The 19871-nt window shown below is 42.4% G+C and overlaps 1 protein-coding gene across 1 annotated transcript in view; it reads right to left on the minus strand.

Annotated features, from left to right (window-relative positions):
• Positions 1–19871, minus strand: part of Creb3l2 (cAMP responsive element binding protein 3-like 2) — a 107291-nt gene that overhangs the window by 35331 nt on the left and 52089 nt on the right. The window contains exon 2 of the mRNA XM_013021685.1: positions 12281–12497. Coding sequence (XP_012877139.1) covers positions 12281–12497 — 217 coding nt within the window. The remainder of the gene's footprint in view (positions 1–12280; positions 12498–19871) is intronic.

Below are 19871 nucleotides of genomic sequence, written 5' to 3' on the forward strand. Positions count from 1 at the left end.
GCTCTGAAGTAAGGCGTCGATGTCTCTACTTCTTGAAAGGAATACATACAAGTTGCCCAAACTGAGAAATATCTATACCTGGCAGTGGCTGGAAGACAGAGAACAAGATGAAATATGGCCACTGTGAATAATGAAAGGAACAGTAAAGGAACAGCTTTAAGTGTTCCAATTACCAGGAAGTCCTGAGATAGATCCCCACATAATAATCAAGATGACTGTGCTCCCACTTAATTCATGCATACATGCACACACATACACACTGTAAAAGTAAATATGAAATATGAATTAAATGATGAAACTGGTGCTCTCAATCTAGTGAAACCATTCTCAAATCATAGGCATATTCATAACATAAGTCAGGATGGCCTATATTCTTTTCTTTAATTTAATTGTCAGGAACTTACATTCTTGCTTGGCTTGCTTGCTTAGCTGGTGCTCTACCACTACAGCCAAGCTTGCAGCCCAGCCTTTTCTGGTTATTTTGGAGAAGGAGTCTCTGGGAATTTTCTGCCCAGAGTGGAACACGTATCAATAAGCTCCCTGAGTCATTATTTACCATCACAAAACAATAGAAATAACCAGAATATTAAACCACAAGAGAAAGGCTAAGTGCATGGCAGTGTAGTCATTCAGTAATACGTTTATATAGACACTACATTTACAAAGCTTCTTTAATAACCAAGGAAAGGTTTATACCAAGGGAAAAAATCTAGGCACAATAATATGCTACTTGTATAGCAAGTTCAAGAAAAAGGACAAAGAAAACATGCCAAAATCAGTAATATATCAAGAGGAAGATTCAGAACACTCAAGAGTTTTTTTAAAAAACCTTATTTGATAACACTTTATAGTACTTGGGCATTGTCTGCACTAGACAACTCTTGTCCCTACATAATCACTCATGGATATAGTTTGCTTTTCTCTGCTCTACTTTATGCTTCAGGGTGGCAGTTATTGGCTAGAAACTCCAAGGACTAGACAGGCCTCTTCAGAGTCCCTGGGCTGAGCAAGAGACACCTTATTATATGCAAATAAGTTGTATATCTGATCCGTTCTCTATCTATGTCTTTTGTCACGTGACTTTTCAGTATCCTCTACTTTACTATGTGACTTCATGTAGGCCAGCATATTCGTTTCTTAACACATTGTAGATTCTAGCTTGTTAAGGACTATCTTATGTTGGTGTCATCATTACCATGAGAAGGAGTGCCAGGATAATCTACTGATTACAGAGGAAGCATCACAGAAACAGCTGGATGCTTCCCAAGCGGAGCTCAGCCAAGATACAGTCAATTCACTGCTGGGCTTAGAGATGCGAATAAATGCAACTGAACCTAGCAGTGTCACCCAGAAGATCCAAATATGGACCAGTCAGAAAACCCCTGCAACAAATAGACGGGTGAGGTGTAATAATACAATGGTGTTTATTTCAGGAATCGAGGTGGGGGATGGTTGTTATGCAATGACATAGCTAGCAGGCTATGAGCAAGGAATTCTATTCCCAAGGATCTATTCCAACGCAGCTGCCTGCATCGATTTATTCCCAAAATAACTACTATAAACCATCAGCGATGGATCATATCCATACTAGCTAGACATACTAGCAGGTTACTTCACAAAGTAAATGATTTCAGATTTAGGAAGTTGGCTAGTAAGTAGTTTGGTGAGAACAGCATTTTAATGATACTGAGGGGAGTTAGTAGAAAAGCAACCAATCGGGGAATTATGATCTACAGAACTTGCAGATGGATGAGTTCTGTGATAAACCCAAACTACTTGACAACGAAATCGGGGCAGGAGGCTAGAAAAGAATGAGGAAATAAAGACAGAACAATCCTCTTTCTGTTTCCTCTCACAGGAAACAGAAAGGAGACCAGCCATCTCCAAGGACTCCCTGCTCGATTTATCCCAAAGCCAAGCTCTGTAAGGAGGAATACAACCAAGATGGCGGCAACAGGCTCCAGGGCCATCTCCTATCACTTATCTATGCCATGTGCTCTTTTTCTTGGCCATATTTTTTTTCCCCAGTAAACTTTTCTATCATGCTTGCTTACGTTTGAGTCCTGTCTGAATGCTTCTCTCACCAGGCACAAGGACCAAGAGATGGTTTAGCTGTTCTTCACTTTCTGGTAACATATTTGGTGTATTGACTGGGAAGTTGGAGGCTTGGACTTGGACTTGGACTCATTGAAAGGTTACAGTAACTGAAATTAGAGAAAAGAACTTTCATTCCAAACCAATGGGTATTGGCTTGTTCCCTCGTCCCCAGTAGAAATAAATATCAAATCAGAGAAAACAAAGGACAACTGTAACCTTTGACGTGTGTGTGTATGGAGGTACGAGCGGGTAACAAAAAACTGAGTGAAGGAATGAGTATTAAAACTTTACTCAGGATCTTATTTTTGTAGTTTAATATTATTGGAACAAAGATCGGAAGGTCTACTGAGACTTAGAACTAGCCATTTGAACAATTTGTTCAACTTTAAGGCCAAGAATCTGTAGATACACTATATTTGTTCATTTCTAAACCCGCAAACTCTAAAAATAAGTGAAAAAAGTGTTCTTGAGTTATATTTACACACCTTGAAAGTTCATGTCAGATAAGAAACTGCCCCAATAAATTTAGCATTGTTTACTATGGAATAGGAGAATGAGCCCTACCCTCAAATCATTTGATTTTGTACAAACAGCTTCCTGTTAAAGGTCAGACTCAAATGTCCCATCTCGTCAGCACTGCCCTTAGCTAGGGGCAGGCAGATGGAAAGGAGCCACTGTCTGTGGTCTGTCCTTTAACGTCCCAGAGCAAAGAGGCTCAACGCTCAGACAACCAAACACTCAGGAAGATCAAAAGGGACAGAAACCAAACCAGAAGCAACACCAAATGCAGATCTTCCAAACCCACTGCTAGACAACTACACTCAATAAAAACCAAGGACGGGGACAGAAAAGAGTCAACAATGAACTGAGATTTCATACACACACACACACACATTACATACAGTTGGCAGACATTCTTAAAAAGAGAAATTATGGTACAAATGCCACTTATATGATAAAAATACATACAAACCATGTGCTAATGTGAAGACATTTTTGTAAATTACATGTATACATATATAGAGATAGATAGATTGATTGATAGATAGATAGATAGATAGATAGATAGATATGCCTCTTCCAAATTCTTAACAGTTGTTTTGGTTTTTTTTCCCCTTTGAATATTTTCAAAGAAATAGACAAATCTTGATCTTTAAAGAAAAATAGGGGGCTGGGAAGGTGGCTTAGTGGTAGAGTGCTTGCCTAGCATGCAGGAAGCCCTGAGTTCAATTCCTCAGTACCACATGCACGGTAAAAGCTACAAGTGGCTCTGTGACTCAAGTGGTAGCATGTTAGCCTTGAGCAAAAGAAGCTCAGGGACAGTGCCCAGGCCCTGAATTCAAGACCCAGGACTGGCAAAAAAACAAAAAAGAAAAAAAAGGTTCTGGAATCTGGTAAGCAGGAGGAGGCAGAACAAGAATTGTGTTGAATGTGTCAGCCTACAAGCTGAAAGTTAGAGGTGTGTCTGCCCAAGGGATGGAGTCTGCACAAATGCAAATGCAGTAACAATACTAGCTAATAATTATTCAGTGCCTGAAAATGGACAGACCCTGATTTAAGCATTAAGAATTAGGTCAGTATTAACTCATTTAAGCACTACAACCATGCTATATGCTATACTATTATTACTCTCATTTTAAAGCTCAGGCAAGTGGGGCACACGCATTAAGCTACTCACCCAAGATCACACTATGGGTCACTGGTACAGCCTGTATTTGAATGCACACAGTTTGATTCTGGAGGTTAAGACTTCTCTCAGCAGTGCTGTAACATCTCCAGTTCTCTCATGGGGCACTGTGTCTAGCACACAAACTGAGACCACTGGAGAGAGAGGAAGGGTGGGTGGACACAGTGCTAATCCTCAATATGTGCGTGCAAAAGTGGAATCAGATAAATCTACAGGAATGAGTGAGGTTGGGAGACAGGGACAGAGCCATGGGAGGGGCGACACTAACCAAGATTCACTGTACTCACAAATTACTATGTGGAATGAGAACCCCTCTGTACAACTAAATGAATGAACATGAATCAAATAAATATCCGTGAAATAAATGACTGATTTCTAGTATACACATATGCATGAAACTCACGGATACCTTCTTTTTCTGCACTGAAGTTATACCTCTCCTTCGTGATTATTCAGTCATTCTCATTGCTAAATGGTGGAGACCATTGCTTCTTATATTATTCTAACATTGTCCTGGCTAGGCAGACAAAGCGGTCATTATTTTGCTCTACTGATTTTCTTTTCTTTTCTTTTCTTTTTCTGTCAGTTTTGGTGCTTGAACTGTGGGCCTAGGTGCTGTTCCTCAGCTCTTCAGCTCAAGGCTAGCGCTCTACCACTTGAGCCACAGCACCATATCCGGTTTTCTGGTGGTTACTTGGAGATGAGAGCTTCACGGCTTTTCCTGCTGGGGCTGGCTTTAAACCATGGTCTTCAGAGCTTAGCCTCCTGAGTAGCTAGGATTACAAGTGTAAGCCATCAGCGCTCAGCTCTGTATTGATTTTAAGGGAAACAGCGCTATCTGTTTTAGCTGTGCTTCTCTGCTTGTCTAAACCAGCCACGACAAGGTCCTCTTCTCAGCCCACCCATGGCAGGGGACCCAGTTTGTGGGTCAGTGATGAACATCCTCCTTTTCCACTCCTGAACCTGCTGGCCCTCTAAGATGACTCAGACCATCGATGCTCTTATGGCCATCTCAAATTCGATGCGATGAACATACAGCTCTTCCTCTCGTCTCTGTGACGCCTTTCAGCTGCCACTTCCTGGCAATACGTCAACCTCCAGACCCTTCCAACACTGAAGCAGAACCCTAAGTCCCCTATGACTCACCCCTACTCCGTTTCCAGCACATGCAACCCCGTGCTAATCCTGCTGCTGGTTTCTCTAATCAGTTCCAAATCCATGCTCTTTGTCATTCAGATTCGGTATCTACCCCTGGCTCCCCAGATAACCTTTATCAATGCAGCCCTTCCCGGTTATGATGAGGTCAATCACACGCCTTTACCCTCTCCTCTGAATCTCTGAAACCCACCTTGCTCCTGTGGCCCTGAATAATCAAGTCCCTGCTCTCCTCCAGCCAGTCCCATTTATGAATGCTGTGTGACTCCACACCCGTACCACCTGCTCACCTGACGCTTACAGATGACCACTTTCATTTCCACATCTAAGTCAGCCTGTTTGCTGTCCTGGGCCTTTGACAGCCCAAGAAGCCCCCAAAAGATTTGTCAGGACAAAGATAGTTCCTTATTAATGTCCTGCATCCCAAATACAGTTACCTTGACTCATGCCAGTGCAGATCAATCCATATTACTCTATTTGGTGTTAAAGTCTGTTGATACTCTATTTTTTGAACCTCTGTTTTTATAACATCTTAGGGGACATGTCTAATTTTCTCTGAATGACTTAGTCTAGTATCAGGAAGTTTCTTCTTTGGGAAAAACACTGAAATTAAAGAATAAAGCAGAAACATACTTAGTGCTATAGCTTGGATATTAAACATCTCCCAAAGTCCCCAATGTTAGATGCTCAGTCCCCAGCCTGCCATGACTCTAAGAGGTAGGCATCACAGGTTCAGGTCACTGGGCATGATCAGAAGGGAATTATGGGAAAATGGTCTCCTTCACTTCCTCTTTTTCATTTTCTGGCATCTCACCAAATGCTGCCTCATCACAGACCCAAGGTAAAGAAACTTGTAGAGATGTGAACAAACTAAACCTTTTACCCTTTAAAAACTGGCTATCTTAGGATAACAGAAAGCTAAGCAACACGCAACTAACATCCCAGTTTATCTTTTTATTTTGCTTTGGATTTTCTGTTTGTTTTTGTGCTATTACCTGGGCTTGAATTCAGGGTCAGGGTACTTTCCTTTAGCTTTTTTTCACTCAAGGGGAGCGCTATCACATGAGCCATACCTCCCTAACTGGCTATTCACTGCTTAAGAGTTTCTGGCTTCTAACCTCAATCCTCAGATTTCAGCCTGGGTAGCTAGGATTATAGGCGTGAGCTACCATGCCTAGCTCTACCATCCCAATTTAATTACAGAGGAAATGACAAAAACTAGTTGTAATAATGATATCCTCCATGGAGTAAGCACAAGACTTCAGTCATTCATGCATAAGTTTGTATTCCTCAAAGCCTAAGATACTCTTAAGCATTTTCCTGGGATATTTCTGGTGATCTCTTTTCACCTCTTCATTTTTTATTCTTTTTTTTTTTACTGTTTATGCTAATCAGTAGACTGGAAAGCCCAGCATCTGCTTACCATGAAGTGAGATGGGCAGGCGTGTGGCGGCGGTCTCTCGGGGTGAGCCATGTTCTGAGACCTCACGCCTGTGGTTGGTTGCTGAACTACGTGAAGTTCTTTAGCTCTGGGATTTGCAGAAAAGCCCACTGTCACAGCCAGCCCAGAAATGGATGTCATCTACATAATCATAGACTAGTATTTCTCTCCACCCCCCCTTTTTTTTTGGCCACCAAATCTTACAAGAACCTAAAGAAAGTTATAAAGCCTCTTACCAAAAAAAAAAAAAAAAAGAAATTAACAACTAGAGATAGCCCCAGATTTTGTATATACCATTTTAGGATCTGTCTGAGGTTTGTGAGAAAATGATAGATATGAACATCTACATTTACCCTGTAATTGATGATTGATGTGGGGTTCAAGAAGAGAGTGGAATAGATTGGGGGAAATTAAGAAACAATAAGGAAGGAAGAGAGGAAGAAAGAGAAGGGTTATAGTATGAAGGACAAAGAAAAAAAGGGGAAAATGAGAGAAAAGATTAAAAAAATTCTAATACACTAAGCTTCTCTCTATTTGTCTCTGTGTCTTACCAGTTAGTTTCAGGCTTAGAGGCAATTTCAGAAGAATTAGTTTTGATTTAAGTTAAAACGAGACAGAAAACCCAAGTATCCTTCACTAGAGGCAAGGACTCAGTTTTGCCTAGGCTACTGTCAAGAGATAAGAACATCAGATTTAATGCAAACAGCTACTCTAAATGGTATATATTTTCATATTGCCTGAAGAGCAGTCATACTTCTTCATTGGGTGGTTATCTGCTTTGAGAGGGCTCCTGCATTTGAGAAGGGTTGCTTTTGTTCACCTTTTAAGAAGAATGCAAGATGGTACTCAAATGAATAAAATAATTTCTCTTCCCAAATACTTGCCTATTATCAAAAGTCAGAAACACAATTGAAGCCAGAACCTAGATGATGCTTTGCTGGGCAAGTTGCTCCTTTGTTCATTCACCTTAACTTTTTGTGCTGGTTCTTTTGAGAGTACTGGGGCTTGAACTCAGGGCCTCACACTCTTCCTGAGCCTTTTAGCTCAAGTCTGGTGCTCTACCACTTGAGTTCCACCTCCAGTTCTAACTTTTTGCTGGTTGATTTAAGAGTCTCTCAGATTTATCTGCATGGACTGGCTTCAAACCTGGATCATCAGATCTTAGCCTGAGGAGCTAGGAAACAGGAATGAGCCACTAGCGCTCAGTTCACTCTCCACTTCAATATCATACATCTCAAACAGTTTCCCTTCCCTATTGGTTATCCTCTACTTATAAAAATGCCTTTGCCAGCCTAGGAAAGTAGTTTTTGCTCAGAGAAAATATCAGGACGTTCACAAAGATGGACTATGGACCAGGAACTCTTTGTGAACTCTACCTAACCCAGTCTGCATCTTCCCAGAAAATGACCAGGTCAGCCTGTTAGAAACACACAATCAAAAACAGAACAAGGTGCAAGCTGGGGAACTGAACAGTATGTGCTTTGCCCTCATGATAAGAAAAGCTTCCTGTAAAAGAAGTATTATTATTTCCCCTCACCCTACCCGCCATAGACATCTATCCATGACTCCGGTCTGTTCATTTACACTGGCTAAAACAAAAATTAAAAACTAGTAACAGGCCGGGTGCTGGTAGCTCATACGTACAATCCCAGCTAGTCTGGAGACTGAGATCTTGAGGCTAGCGGTTCAAAGCCACCCCAGGCAAGAAAATCCATGAGACTCATCTCCAGTGAACCACCCAAACAGCTGGAAGTAGGGGTATAGCTCAGTGGTAGAGTGCTAACTTTGAGCAAAAAAGCCCATGTCTGGAGTTCGTGCCATAGGACTAGCACAAAACAACAACAATGACCAAAACAAAACAACAACAAAAAAACAACTAGTGACAGAAAAGGAAGGAACCCTGGATGTTTGGGTCCTGCTCTCCATCTGCTTTCCTCCAGCCGTTCCCGCTGGGACTAACTCAAGGCCACACTCCAAGGACTACATGAAATTCTGCCTCATCCATCCACCTTTCCTGGGATCCTCAATGAGTGCACTTTCACTCCTGGGGATTTCCGGCTTGATTTCCTCTTGGGACACGGCTCACATTCTGTCTGACTGGGTATCTGGATACAAAGTATTTTCACTGAACTTAGCTTCTATAGACCGGATCTAAGTTTCACTACTGTGTCCCGCAGGTACCTAAAACAGTGCCAATCACACAGGAGGGCCTCAAAATATGTATGTGGGATTAAAAGGAAAAGTCAGTCTGCTGAGCTAATCTAATTAGGCCATCTCCAACCTGTGAACTCTAGAACAGTGAGGCTGCTGAACAGATATTAGTTATCTGAACACAAACCGGGCATCAATGTATTACTGTTTATTACTTCTGCTCACAGGGCCTTTGTACCTGCTGATCCCACTACCTAAAATCTTTCTCCTGAGATATACAGGTGGTTCTTGCCCTCCTCTTCTGCTGATCTTTGCTAATGTCACCTTCAATAGAAGGTTTATCCTCATTCAAATTTCAACTCTCACCTCCCCAGAAACTCCCTATTGCTTTTCTATTTTGCTGCATATGACTGACTGCCATCTATGAGGTTGGTACTCAAAAGAGGAACTATGGAATTTAATTTACAAAATGAACCATCAGGCATTTATAAGACACCCACTTCTATCTGCACTGTGCTTGATTCTGTATGGGACACCGACTAGCAGCCAAGAGCTACCATCTTGATTACATACTGCTGCCATGTATCTGCACGGGTAAAGATGGGACAGGGAGAGCAGAATAAGCATCCCCATCACCCCCATCAGCACAGGTTAGGGATGCGCTCAGTCTTCCATACCTTCTGCTCTTACCACCTGTTCCACAGATGATGTGATGAAATAAATGTTGGATGGACACATTCAACAGCAAGCACAGGGCTAGGTGTCAGACTCAGAGTTCTACTTGTTCTCAGTCAACTCAACATATAAAAGAGAACCAATAACCATATAGATGCCCCCAAAATACAAGTATACAAGTGTAACCATAATCATCCCTTTGCAAGTAGCAGCAAGGTAGGATGGAACTAGTATGGAAGGTGACAACTTCTAGATGGGAGGGGTGAGTGGAGGACGCAGACAAGGTGATGGGTACTTCCAAGGAGAGAGAAGAGTATGAAGAAAGGATGTAGAGTAGAAGAGCCAATGCTAGAACCAAATGGACAGCAGTAACAGGACGAAGGCGGGAAGGGTGATCAGCTCAGCTCCCGAAGGCCTGCCCACCCATGGGCATGAGCTCAGCTTCATCATAAAAAACAATGGGAAGTCATCTGCGATTCTGTAACAGGGAAGTAATATGAAAAGGTAAATATTGAACCATCTTCAGATCACATCTGAGCACGATAGCTGTGTAAAGGACCTTAACCACGATCTAAAAAGACATTTCCATCCATCAGTCCTCAGAAAGCAGTTCCTCCTGGATCGTAGTTCATATCTGCCTCCAGTGACTCATAACTTAAAGCAGATTTACTAAATCTGACCAACACGTAAAGAACAAACTAACAGAGAACAAGCTATTGTAAGTTGAAGAGCTAGGCACCCACTACCGTTCATTGTAGAATGTGGGTTGATAAATTGAGAAATCCTCTCCAAAGCCTTCCTGAATACCTCAGGTTGTATTCAAATAATCACAGTTGTAACAGAAGCCAGGTCATGGGCTCATTCATTGAAATATATTATCATACCAAATCCTCAAAGAAGAAGACATAAAGTAATTGGCAACGAACCTGTGTGTTAGGAAAGTTAAGTAATGACTGGTAGTGAGTGTGAAAAATCTGAAACAAGGTGTGCCTGTACAGCAAATAACTTTAACCACTAATTATACAATTCTAATCCTTCGCCACTTGATACATTCTGTGAGAGCAATGAGCAAATGTTTGTCCTTTGATTTGCTATAGTACCTGACATGTGAACTCAAGAACTTCTTGGTGAATGAGTGGTTACAATATAAGGCACTGATAATATGAAGTGAGGGAGTTCAGACATGGACGAAGGTCACCTACTGGACATCACTGAGCAGAGATGTGGAAGTCAGCTTCCAGGCTGGCACCCAGTGATCCCTGCTGACTACTATTTGCCTATTCCCCTTTTTGTACAGTCGCTCACCACAATGGCTCAGTGCTGTCCCATGTAACCAGCAAAATCACTTCCCTGGCTAAGTCAGAAAAGGTATTACAGTGGATCCCTCATTCTGAGGATGCCGGGCACCAGGCTGTGTGGCGCCATTCCTATATCAGAAAGGAAACTGAGGAAGAAGCAGGACCAGAGAGCAGGAGGGATTGGGGAAAACAGATAAAAAGGAGAAGAAGCAGGAGAACAGAAGCAGAGGAAGAAAGGAAAGAAGGAGGAAAAAGGAGAACAGGAGGAAGAAGACAAAAGAAGAGACATATGGCATGGAAGAAGAAAATGATTTGGTGAAATGCTAAGATGTAGACATGCTTTGAGTTCTCTAAGCAACTCTATGTCCTCTAGTGATTTCAGTTCTTTGTCTTCTGAGGAGCCTTCCCTGTACTGCATCTCATTCTGATCTGAGGTTAGGAAAAAAGCTGACATCTATAGAGAAGGATTAAGTATCGTGCACTTAAATTTCATCAGAAAAACAAATAAGCTGAACATAAGATTAAGGCTTTATCTGGGTCTAGCCATGAAAGAATCTACTAACAGATTCTCAGCATTCCTTTCACTGAGATCATGAGGCCCCATTTCCCGGCCTGTGTATTAGGGCAACTTACTCAAAGAAGAAATGTATCCAAGAGAAGTTTTAATATCCATAACATTCTCTATCCCAAGGTAGGATAGTTTCTTGGCCTGAGAGTTTGTGTTCCTTTGAGGACTGTAGTAGCTCTGAGAAGCACCTCCTTATGCTAATTCAAGAAGGAGAGGCATTGGCCTTTAACTGAAAGCAAGCATGAAGAAACTTGCTCTGTACGAAGCCATCAACAGAATAATCTGCCATGCATGCACAGTGTAAGGAGGAGGAGGCAACTGGAGGTGTGGTTCAAGTGTACAGTGCCAGTCATGAGGAAAACGTCATGAGAGGGCAAGGCCCTGTGTTCGATCTGAAGTAGTGGCATGCTCAAAGGTGCTCAAAACCCAGAAGAAAATTAAGTCAGCAAGATTCCCCAGCCCGACGTTCTCCTGTGAAGAAGTCATATATGGTACTGAGAATAGATTATGCAGAACCTATTCTAAGAACTTAAAGTATCTAGCTCTCACTCTAAGAAAACAAAACACTTCAATAAGAAATGCATTTATCTGCCTTGGAAAATTTGGAAGGTGGAACATATGCCAATTAAAGACCTATAGAATAATAATCAAAACACTTCAAGAAATCTAAAATTAGAAAAACAGAACTTCAACAATACCTTACTCATGACATTGCTGATGAACATGATTAAATAACCAAGAGAAGTCTAAGAATGTTCATCACAATCCCAGACAAATGAGGTCCATGGACATTCTAGGATTGGAACATTCCAGCCTAAGACGCTCCTAAGATTAACCGCAGTCAAAGAAAAATCCTTTATCAGAAAAAAAAAAATGATGTGATCTCTTGAAACAATAGACTTACTGGACCTGTAGGAATTATTACCAAGAGAAGACAGGCTGATTTGAAAATGTCTACTCTGTGACCCCAGCCGCAGGATCATGTAATTACCACCATCCAGTTACAGCAATTTAACAGGGACACAGCCTAGTAGGAAGAAATACCTCCTGAGTCTCAGTATTTCCCACAGCCTAGTACCAGGTCTTACACACAGAAGGTATGTAGCTAATGTGGGTACCGATGCTAACGTGGCCCACATTCTACCCTCTGAAGGAGTTACAATCCAAGGGACCCATGTCCCATGTGTTTCCCGGCTTTGCGTTTTTACCATCATTGAAGCTGTCGCTGGTGGCCGTGTGGGTGAAAGGTGACTGGGCCCGGGGCTCCTCGCACAGGGAGTAGCTGTGCTCAGCTTGGATGAGAGGTGCTGGGGATGTAGGAGATGGCTCCACCTCCATCGATACGCTCTTCTCGGAGAGGAAAGGGTCATTCAGGAGCTGACCCAAGACATTCTGGGAAAACTCATCCAGAAGTTCGGAGAAGTGCTGCAAGAAACAACAGAACAACTGAGTTTCCCTTAACCATCACCTGATCCGTACTCTACACACACATCCTCTGAAGCAAAATACATCCAGCACTTCGTTATGTAAAGTCACTTATGTATAATATCCATTGGTCTATTTCTGTCTAGCAATCCACAAGTTTAATGGCTTAAAATAGCCATTCCTTGCTCATCTGTGGTTAGGCTGGTTGAATGAGCTGATTTCACTGGGGTTTCCTGATACTGCCTCATTGAGCTGGATGGAGGGTGAGCTGAGGATGGGGCTGGCCTGGGCAGCTGCCTGGGTCAGGCTGGGCTTCCTCTTGTGGTCACAGAAAGGTACTGTGATTGATAAAACATCTGAGTGGTTTCCAGAAGTCACATGACACCACCACCTCCATAGCCTCCAAAGGAAGTCACAAACCAGGGCTCATGGGTTAGGAAAATAGGCTCCGCTTCTCGAGGAGAAGAATGGCTGAAACACACTGAGAAGAGTGTGACTGGAGGACAGTGTGAGTCCCTGGGGGATGATGCCGTTGGGATCTGCCACATTCTCCACTGGCAGTGTCTGTGAAGACGCTGTCCCCCAATCTCAAAGCATCAGGTGTGATTACAGCCAAGATCAAAGGCATCAGAAGCAGTGGGATAGTCTAGATTTGGAATCACCCCACCAGTCCATGTGTTAAGAGTCTTGGTCTCTAGCCTATGGTGTTATCCAGACCTTCAGGACCCATTACCTCTTACATAAAGGTTGGGTGGGGCTAGTAGGAGATTATCAGGACACTGGGGGCATGCCCTTCATGAGGTCTGTAGGATCCTTGACTCTTTCTTTTTCTCGGGGTCACTTTTCAACCAGGAGGTGGACAGTCATGCTCTTCTATGAGCCTTCCCCCTATCCCATACTGTGCTGCCTTGCCTAAAGCACAGAGCCAACTATAGGCTAATGTCCCCAAATAGGAAGCTAAAAGAATTTCCTTTCATAAGTTGATCATCTTAGGCATTTCTTAGAGCGACAGAAAACACTCAAGAGTCAGGTTCTCTGTATTCTTCTACTGCCTGGACTGTGTTCCTATCTAGTTTTCCCATTATCTCCTTATTTACTCTCACTCTCTCTCTCCAATATCATGAACTTCCCATCCATCCATATGCTATGGACATGAGGTAGGACTAGTTGATAATCCCTGGGATTTCTAGATCTCTTGTTCTACTGCCCTACTCTGAAGGAACAAAAGGCCCATGCACCTGTGGTGCAAGGATCTGCAGAAGAGCATTTCTCAACCTAAGTAACTGACATAGTAGACTCGGGAATTCTTCTCAGGGTGGGGCTGTTGTACTGTATACTGAGATGTTTAGCAGCATCCTTGGTCTCTGTCCACTAGATGCCAGTAAACTCCCCAGGGTCTAAAGACAAAAGTGTCTCCAGACAGTGCATTTCCATACAGAAGATCACCACCAGCCATCTGTTCTCACTTCCTCTGTCAGTCAGTGAAGGTCACCTCCACTCCACTCATCACCCCTCTTCATACTCTTTTAGCCCTAGTAGTTAACACAGTCCCTAAGAAGTCCAAATAAGCCCACGTGGGAGGAAAATTCTGATGTTGTAGTTACCAAATGTTAACTTTAGAAAGACACTAGGAAGGCAAATAGATAAGACAGAAAAGCTCTCTCCCAGATCCACTACTGTTTGGGCTAGTGACTCAAATCTCTAGATACATACATATGGACTACATGGGGGAAATCTTAAGACATATGTTCTGATTCATAGGTCTAGGCAGAGCCCAAGAGCCTTCCTGTCTAACCAACTCCCAAGTAAAGCTGCTAACCAAGCAAGGAGAGGAGCCACAGCAAGACTGAGGTTAGCAGCATATTTCCTAATTACACGAGAGTCGGAAGTCAGCGTCACATTCCCAAGCATCTCTTCAGAGCCTGTCCAATGGGATGCTTTGCAGTGTTCAATGGAGCGCCTCTGAAGACCCAAATTAAAACCACAAAAGGAAAGAGAACAGAGAGTAAAATGCAAAGGTAAGGACTGAACTCACAGTCCCTCCGGTTCCAAACCACAATCCTGCCCCCTGGGTTACAAAGCACTAGCCCGTTCTGTCAGCCTTCTGGAATTCTGCTCTATCTGGAAGCAAAGCAAAGCTGCCTAGGACTGGCGTGGCTGCTGGCATTGTTTTCTCTCTCCTGAGAAGCACTAATGAATGTTTTCATAAACATCCCTGGATAACCAATAATAAACTATCTCAAGCTCTGCTCACCTTCCCCAGGCTCTCTCTACTTTGGATAATACACCAATTATCATGTTATGAAACAATTTAGCCCTAATGACAGGCAGTCCTGAAAGAATCCCACAGTTGTTATCAAGTGCATGATGATGACAGTCCCCTCTGCAGAAAAGAATCTCCCCAGGAGCAAGGATCAACTGTGCCCACCCACCCACCTGGGGACTTAAGCACAGATAAGCACCGAGGAGGGCCAGGGCTTAGAAAGTGCTCATCCAGTACCACCAGATACCATGATGGACCAAAGGGCTCCGTCTGAGTCTCTTTAGAAGCTGTGGGTTCTGGACTCAGCAGAAAAGAGCAACTGCCAGTGCTGGTACAGGTTTGGGGTCAGTACCAGCTCATCATCATACCAGCCAGAAACAAGCAGAGAAAGGAACAGTTATCCTCAAAAGGAGAGGTCTTCTTAGATCCTGCAACACTTTAGTAAAATGCTCAAAGATTATAAAAAATGTACTTTAGTTCTTTCAAGAGAATGGCATGATACCATGTTGCCTATTCTCTCTAATGGTTTAATCAAGCTTTATGAATTTAGAAAGTACTTCTTATTCGAGGGTCACAACATTCCAGGAAAGTTTGTTTTCAACCCACATTCCGAGATTCCAGTCAGCTATAGGGAGACCATTAACTACAATCCTCTTACGTCAAATTAGTTGGACTTTCCCACATTGCTTGGTCCTAGGAAAGAGGCATTGGAGCCTCACTACCCAGTTGCATGGAGAGGGTTTGTTTTGTTTTTGGCTTGAACTCAGGGCCTTGAGCTTAATAAGGCTGGCAGTCTACCACTTGAACCACATCTCCAGATATGTTTGTTTTATTTTTTGCTGATTATTTTTTAGATATTGTCTTGCTTTTCATACAGGCATATCCCACAGTTGCTGGGATAATAGGCTCATGTCATCTTGTCCAGCTTCCCTCTGTGGAGATGGAATTTTGAGGACTTTTAGGCTTAGGATGACCTTGAACCTCAATCCTCCTGATTTCAACCTCTCCAGTGGCTAGGATTAGATATTAGTTGCTAACACTTGATTCAAGAGTTTTAACAACTGCAAGACAGGAGGCTGATGCTCACTCATGAGGATGCAGACAGGATTAAATGCCAGGCTGGTGGTTCATGCCTGTAATCCGAGCTACTCAGGAGGCTAAGTAAGAACTGAGGTTTGAATCCAGTCCAGGCAGAAAAGTCCTTAAATTCATCTCCAACTAACCACCCAAAAACTGTTAGTGGAGCTGTGGCTCAAGTGATACAGAGCCAGCTTTAAACAAGAAAGGGTAAGGCCCTGAGATCAAGCCCCAGTACTGGCACATATCGGTGTATACACACACACACATATACACACACCTCACACCTCACTGGCTAGCGATTTTACAAATTAACAATCAAAACAATAAAGGTTGATATTTCATATCTGACATTTCCTCTTTACCCACTAGGAAACAACTGCAGATGAAAACAAATTTATTTACTTTATAAAATAATCCTAGATGACCTACATTGATCTTCCCTGGACAGAGAGACTTAGAGTAAGCCTCTCTTAATTTGACATACTTTTAATTTTCTTTGATATGCTTTTCATCTCCAGCTTACCTAAATAGTTTATCAGTCAGCCTTATCAACTCTATGACTCAGCTGGAAATCTAGCCCTTTTGAAGCACCCAACATCCTCTTTCCAAAGATGAAGAAAGTTCTGTCATGAACATAGAGGACAGTCCCTCTCCATGAAACAAGTTACGTGGTGTTCCGGTCCTGCATCCCACTGAAGGTGCCTATTAGGTACTTTCTAAGGCTTTGTGCTACCTGGCATCAGCCCGGCAGACCTCTTTGGTGGAAGGTAGAGATGGACCAAGCAAAGATATAAATTCTAGTCTTAGCACTATACCCCCCTGGATGTCACTCAACTCCCAGGGACTTAGTTTCCTTCTCTCTAGAACTATGCATGTGCTAGGTGTGGATATATGTGCTTGTGCTGATGAGGTGGTGGAGTGGATTTTAAATTAGATTCATAGATTATCACCTCTCACGGATTCAAGGACCCAACTCTTGCAGCATGTCTTGAATGGGAGGAGGGGAATCTATGCATCTGAGTTTGAGCCCTGCCAGCAGGGATAGTAGTAATCATACCCAAACAGGGACAGGGCAGAGCTAACCACCCATTCTGCTACAATACCCTATAATTCTCCAAAATGTCAAAGGCGACATAAAAGGGAGCTACGAAAGCTTTTCTACTTGGGAGGAGGAGGGGAGAGGCCCTCTTACTCCATTATGGGTTTGTTTTATTTGCCCCTCTGACCCCTGCTCTTGAGGCACAGTGGGTGCTGGGGTTCAGATGGGAGGAATGCAGAACTGAGTCCAGTCTGAACCTTGCATCCATCCTGGTCTCCAGCCCCATGCTCCACCCCCAAATCTGGGAAACAGGATCACCTTTGCCATGAGCCTCCGGCTAACAAGATGGCGTTTAGGCAGAAGAGGCCTTTGTATTTCCAAATCAAAACCTGTAACTAGAAGCCTGAGTGGAGCACAAAACACTCAAAGATTGCAGCCACCAAAGCAGGGAATGTGGTGGGGCGAGCTGACAAGAAATGATTTAGAGGACACACCTCAAGCTCACTTAAGAAACCAACGTCTCCCTCCAACAAAACACAGTTCTGTGTAGCTCAGGATGGAGCCCCAAGACTCTGGAGGCCACCAACCTTCCCTCCTCCAACCCCTGCAGGGAAAGAAAGGAACTCCCTATGGCCTTAGACCTGACAAGTTCTTACACAAGTGCCAGAGGCTAACCAGGAAGAATAAAGCAACTTTGTCTATGTATTAAGAAAAAGACTCAAAAGAGAGAAAGAAAAAGGCTCACAAATCAAAACTCATTACAAAAAAAAAATGTCAAACATGCCCAATTTGTTTCTGACCCTAACATTTACATGCATTTATGTATTTCTTTAAGTAAAAAAAAATGGATAAGCCTTGGAGATCTTATTACAAAAGAAGTCTGGAGTTTGGAAGGAATGTTTCCAGGGTTTTATTTTGCTTTGGGGCCGTGATATTTGTTTTACAGAAATCTGACAGGCAGAAACAGAATGTCTTTTAAAATCCCTATCCCGAGAAACATGTCTATTTTGATAAGTAATAAATTATAAAGACATCAAAAGATGCTATTTAAAGACGCCCTCCTATAAATCCATCAGCAGGATATAGTCTATGCTTTGTTAAAAGAGTTACTTTGAGGGATGGATAGGGACAAGTAGAAGGAATGGAGAATTACCAGGGTAGGGCACTACTCTGTATGATTTTATAATATTGAATACAGGTTGTTATACATTTGTCCAAAGCCACTGAATCTACATGGCCAAGAGTGAAGCCTAGTATAAACTCCTTTGGGTGGGAATGATGTGTCATCTTCTTTCAGCTGTAAGAAATGGACCATTCCAGTGCAAGATGTGGATAACTGGGGATGGTTATACACCTGTGGAGACAAACAACAATGTGGAGACAAACAGTACATGGGAAACCTTCGTATTTCTTCAGAGTGCTCTGATTCATCCAAGCTGCCCTTTATTGATTATGTAAATATGAATTTATGCAAACCCTCACCCTAACTTTGATAAAGGAACTGGCCAGCTTAAACTGAATTACCAAGCTCCTGCCTTAGTGGAATGATGGCAAAAAGGACCAGAAGATGTAGGAACAATTAAATATATATTATATATAATATATGTATATATAACACATACATGTTATATATAAAATATATACGTATATAACCTTTAAGTAGTTGTACAAAGGAATGACCATTCAATAAATAGATAAGTAAGCACAACTGGATCCATGTCACCCCTTTCATCATTCTCTCCCAACCCCTCCCCTCCATTTTCCTAGTTTTATAAGATGCACGTTGAATATTACAACTCATTCTCTCCCCTGGGAACTCTTTACAAATGGGAGAAATGGGAATCACAAAAGGCATGTCTGACAAAAACAGTTACTTGTGATTTAAGTGGACCTCACCCATCTTACCCAATGGAAACCATTGTCTAAAGATGAGGAGTCACTAGACTGACATGATGACGTGTATTTGCCCAGCTCAGGAAAGTATAAAAGCTATCTACAGCTGCCATTTTGATTCTTTCACTTCCACTTCCTACGTGGGAAGTAGGAAATGTCTCTCCCTCTTTTCCATTTCACCATACTTAAACTGTTATACAAAAATAAATCCTTGTTAAAGCTTTCAAGAAATAAAAACTAAAAGCCCTCCCCTCAGGCCCCCCAAACAAAGGAGAATGGCACAAAGAGAGTAAAATGGAATATCTTTGTTGAGAAAACATCTAGTCACACTCAAAGTTCTTTATCCTGATTCGAAACAGTAGCCACTAAATCCTTCCCAAATGGATATTTTGAAGTTCTCAGACTTTTCTCTGAGCCTCAGTATCCTTCTCAGTGCTCTCGCCATTAGTGGTTATGTCCTATCATTTAGTCCTATGTCCCTCTTACTTTACCTTGGTCGTGTTGGAGGGTATCTAATATTGATGACAAAGAAAAAAAAGAAGTCATAACATAAATTGAATCTAGTGATCTAAGTAAGGCTTTTATAACAAGCAAAGAAAGTATTTTCTAGAATCCCTCTGAAAAACTCATAAAACCACCACCAGTTAAGACCTGTTACCAATCAGCTTACTTGAGGATCTTCTCCGTAAGACAATGTAGATCAGTGCTTCCGAATTTATTTTTTTCATGATTTAACAAGCGATGGATAACTGCTTACTGCAGCATGAATGGGAAACATTTGCCTTCTAGGCCTAAAATATTCTTTTCCCATAACCGCAAAGCCAATCATCTCAGAAAGTACATATGGTTTGAATGATGCAATGATGCAATGATGTAATGCATTGGTGGGATGGGGGAATACTTTAGAAAGTCAGCCAACAGAGCTTCACAATAAATCATGTAAGAAGTCCGCATCCCCAGGCAACTTGCTGGACTTCTTCAGGACTCTTCTTGGAATACAACACAAAGGGGGTGCAACCAGCTGGTCTGGCAAGTCCCACCCACCCCCTGAGCTCACACTTAGAGAGCAGTTGTGTTGTAGGTAGCCTCTGCTTCCATT

The sequence above is a fragment of the Dipodomys ordii genome, unplaced genomic scaffold (genome assembly GCF_000151885.1).
Source record: "Dipodomys ordii isolate 6190 unplaced genomic scaffold, Dord_2.0 Scaffold56, whole genome shotgun sequence".
Classification (NCBI taxonomy): domain Eukaryota; kingdom Metazoa; phylum Chordata; class Mammalia; order Rodentia; family Heteromyidae; genus Dipodomys; species Dipodomys ordii.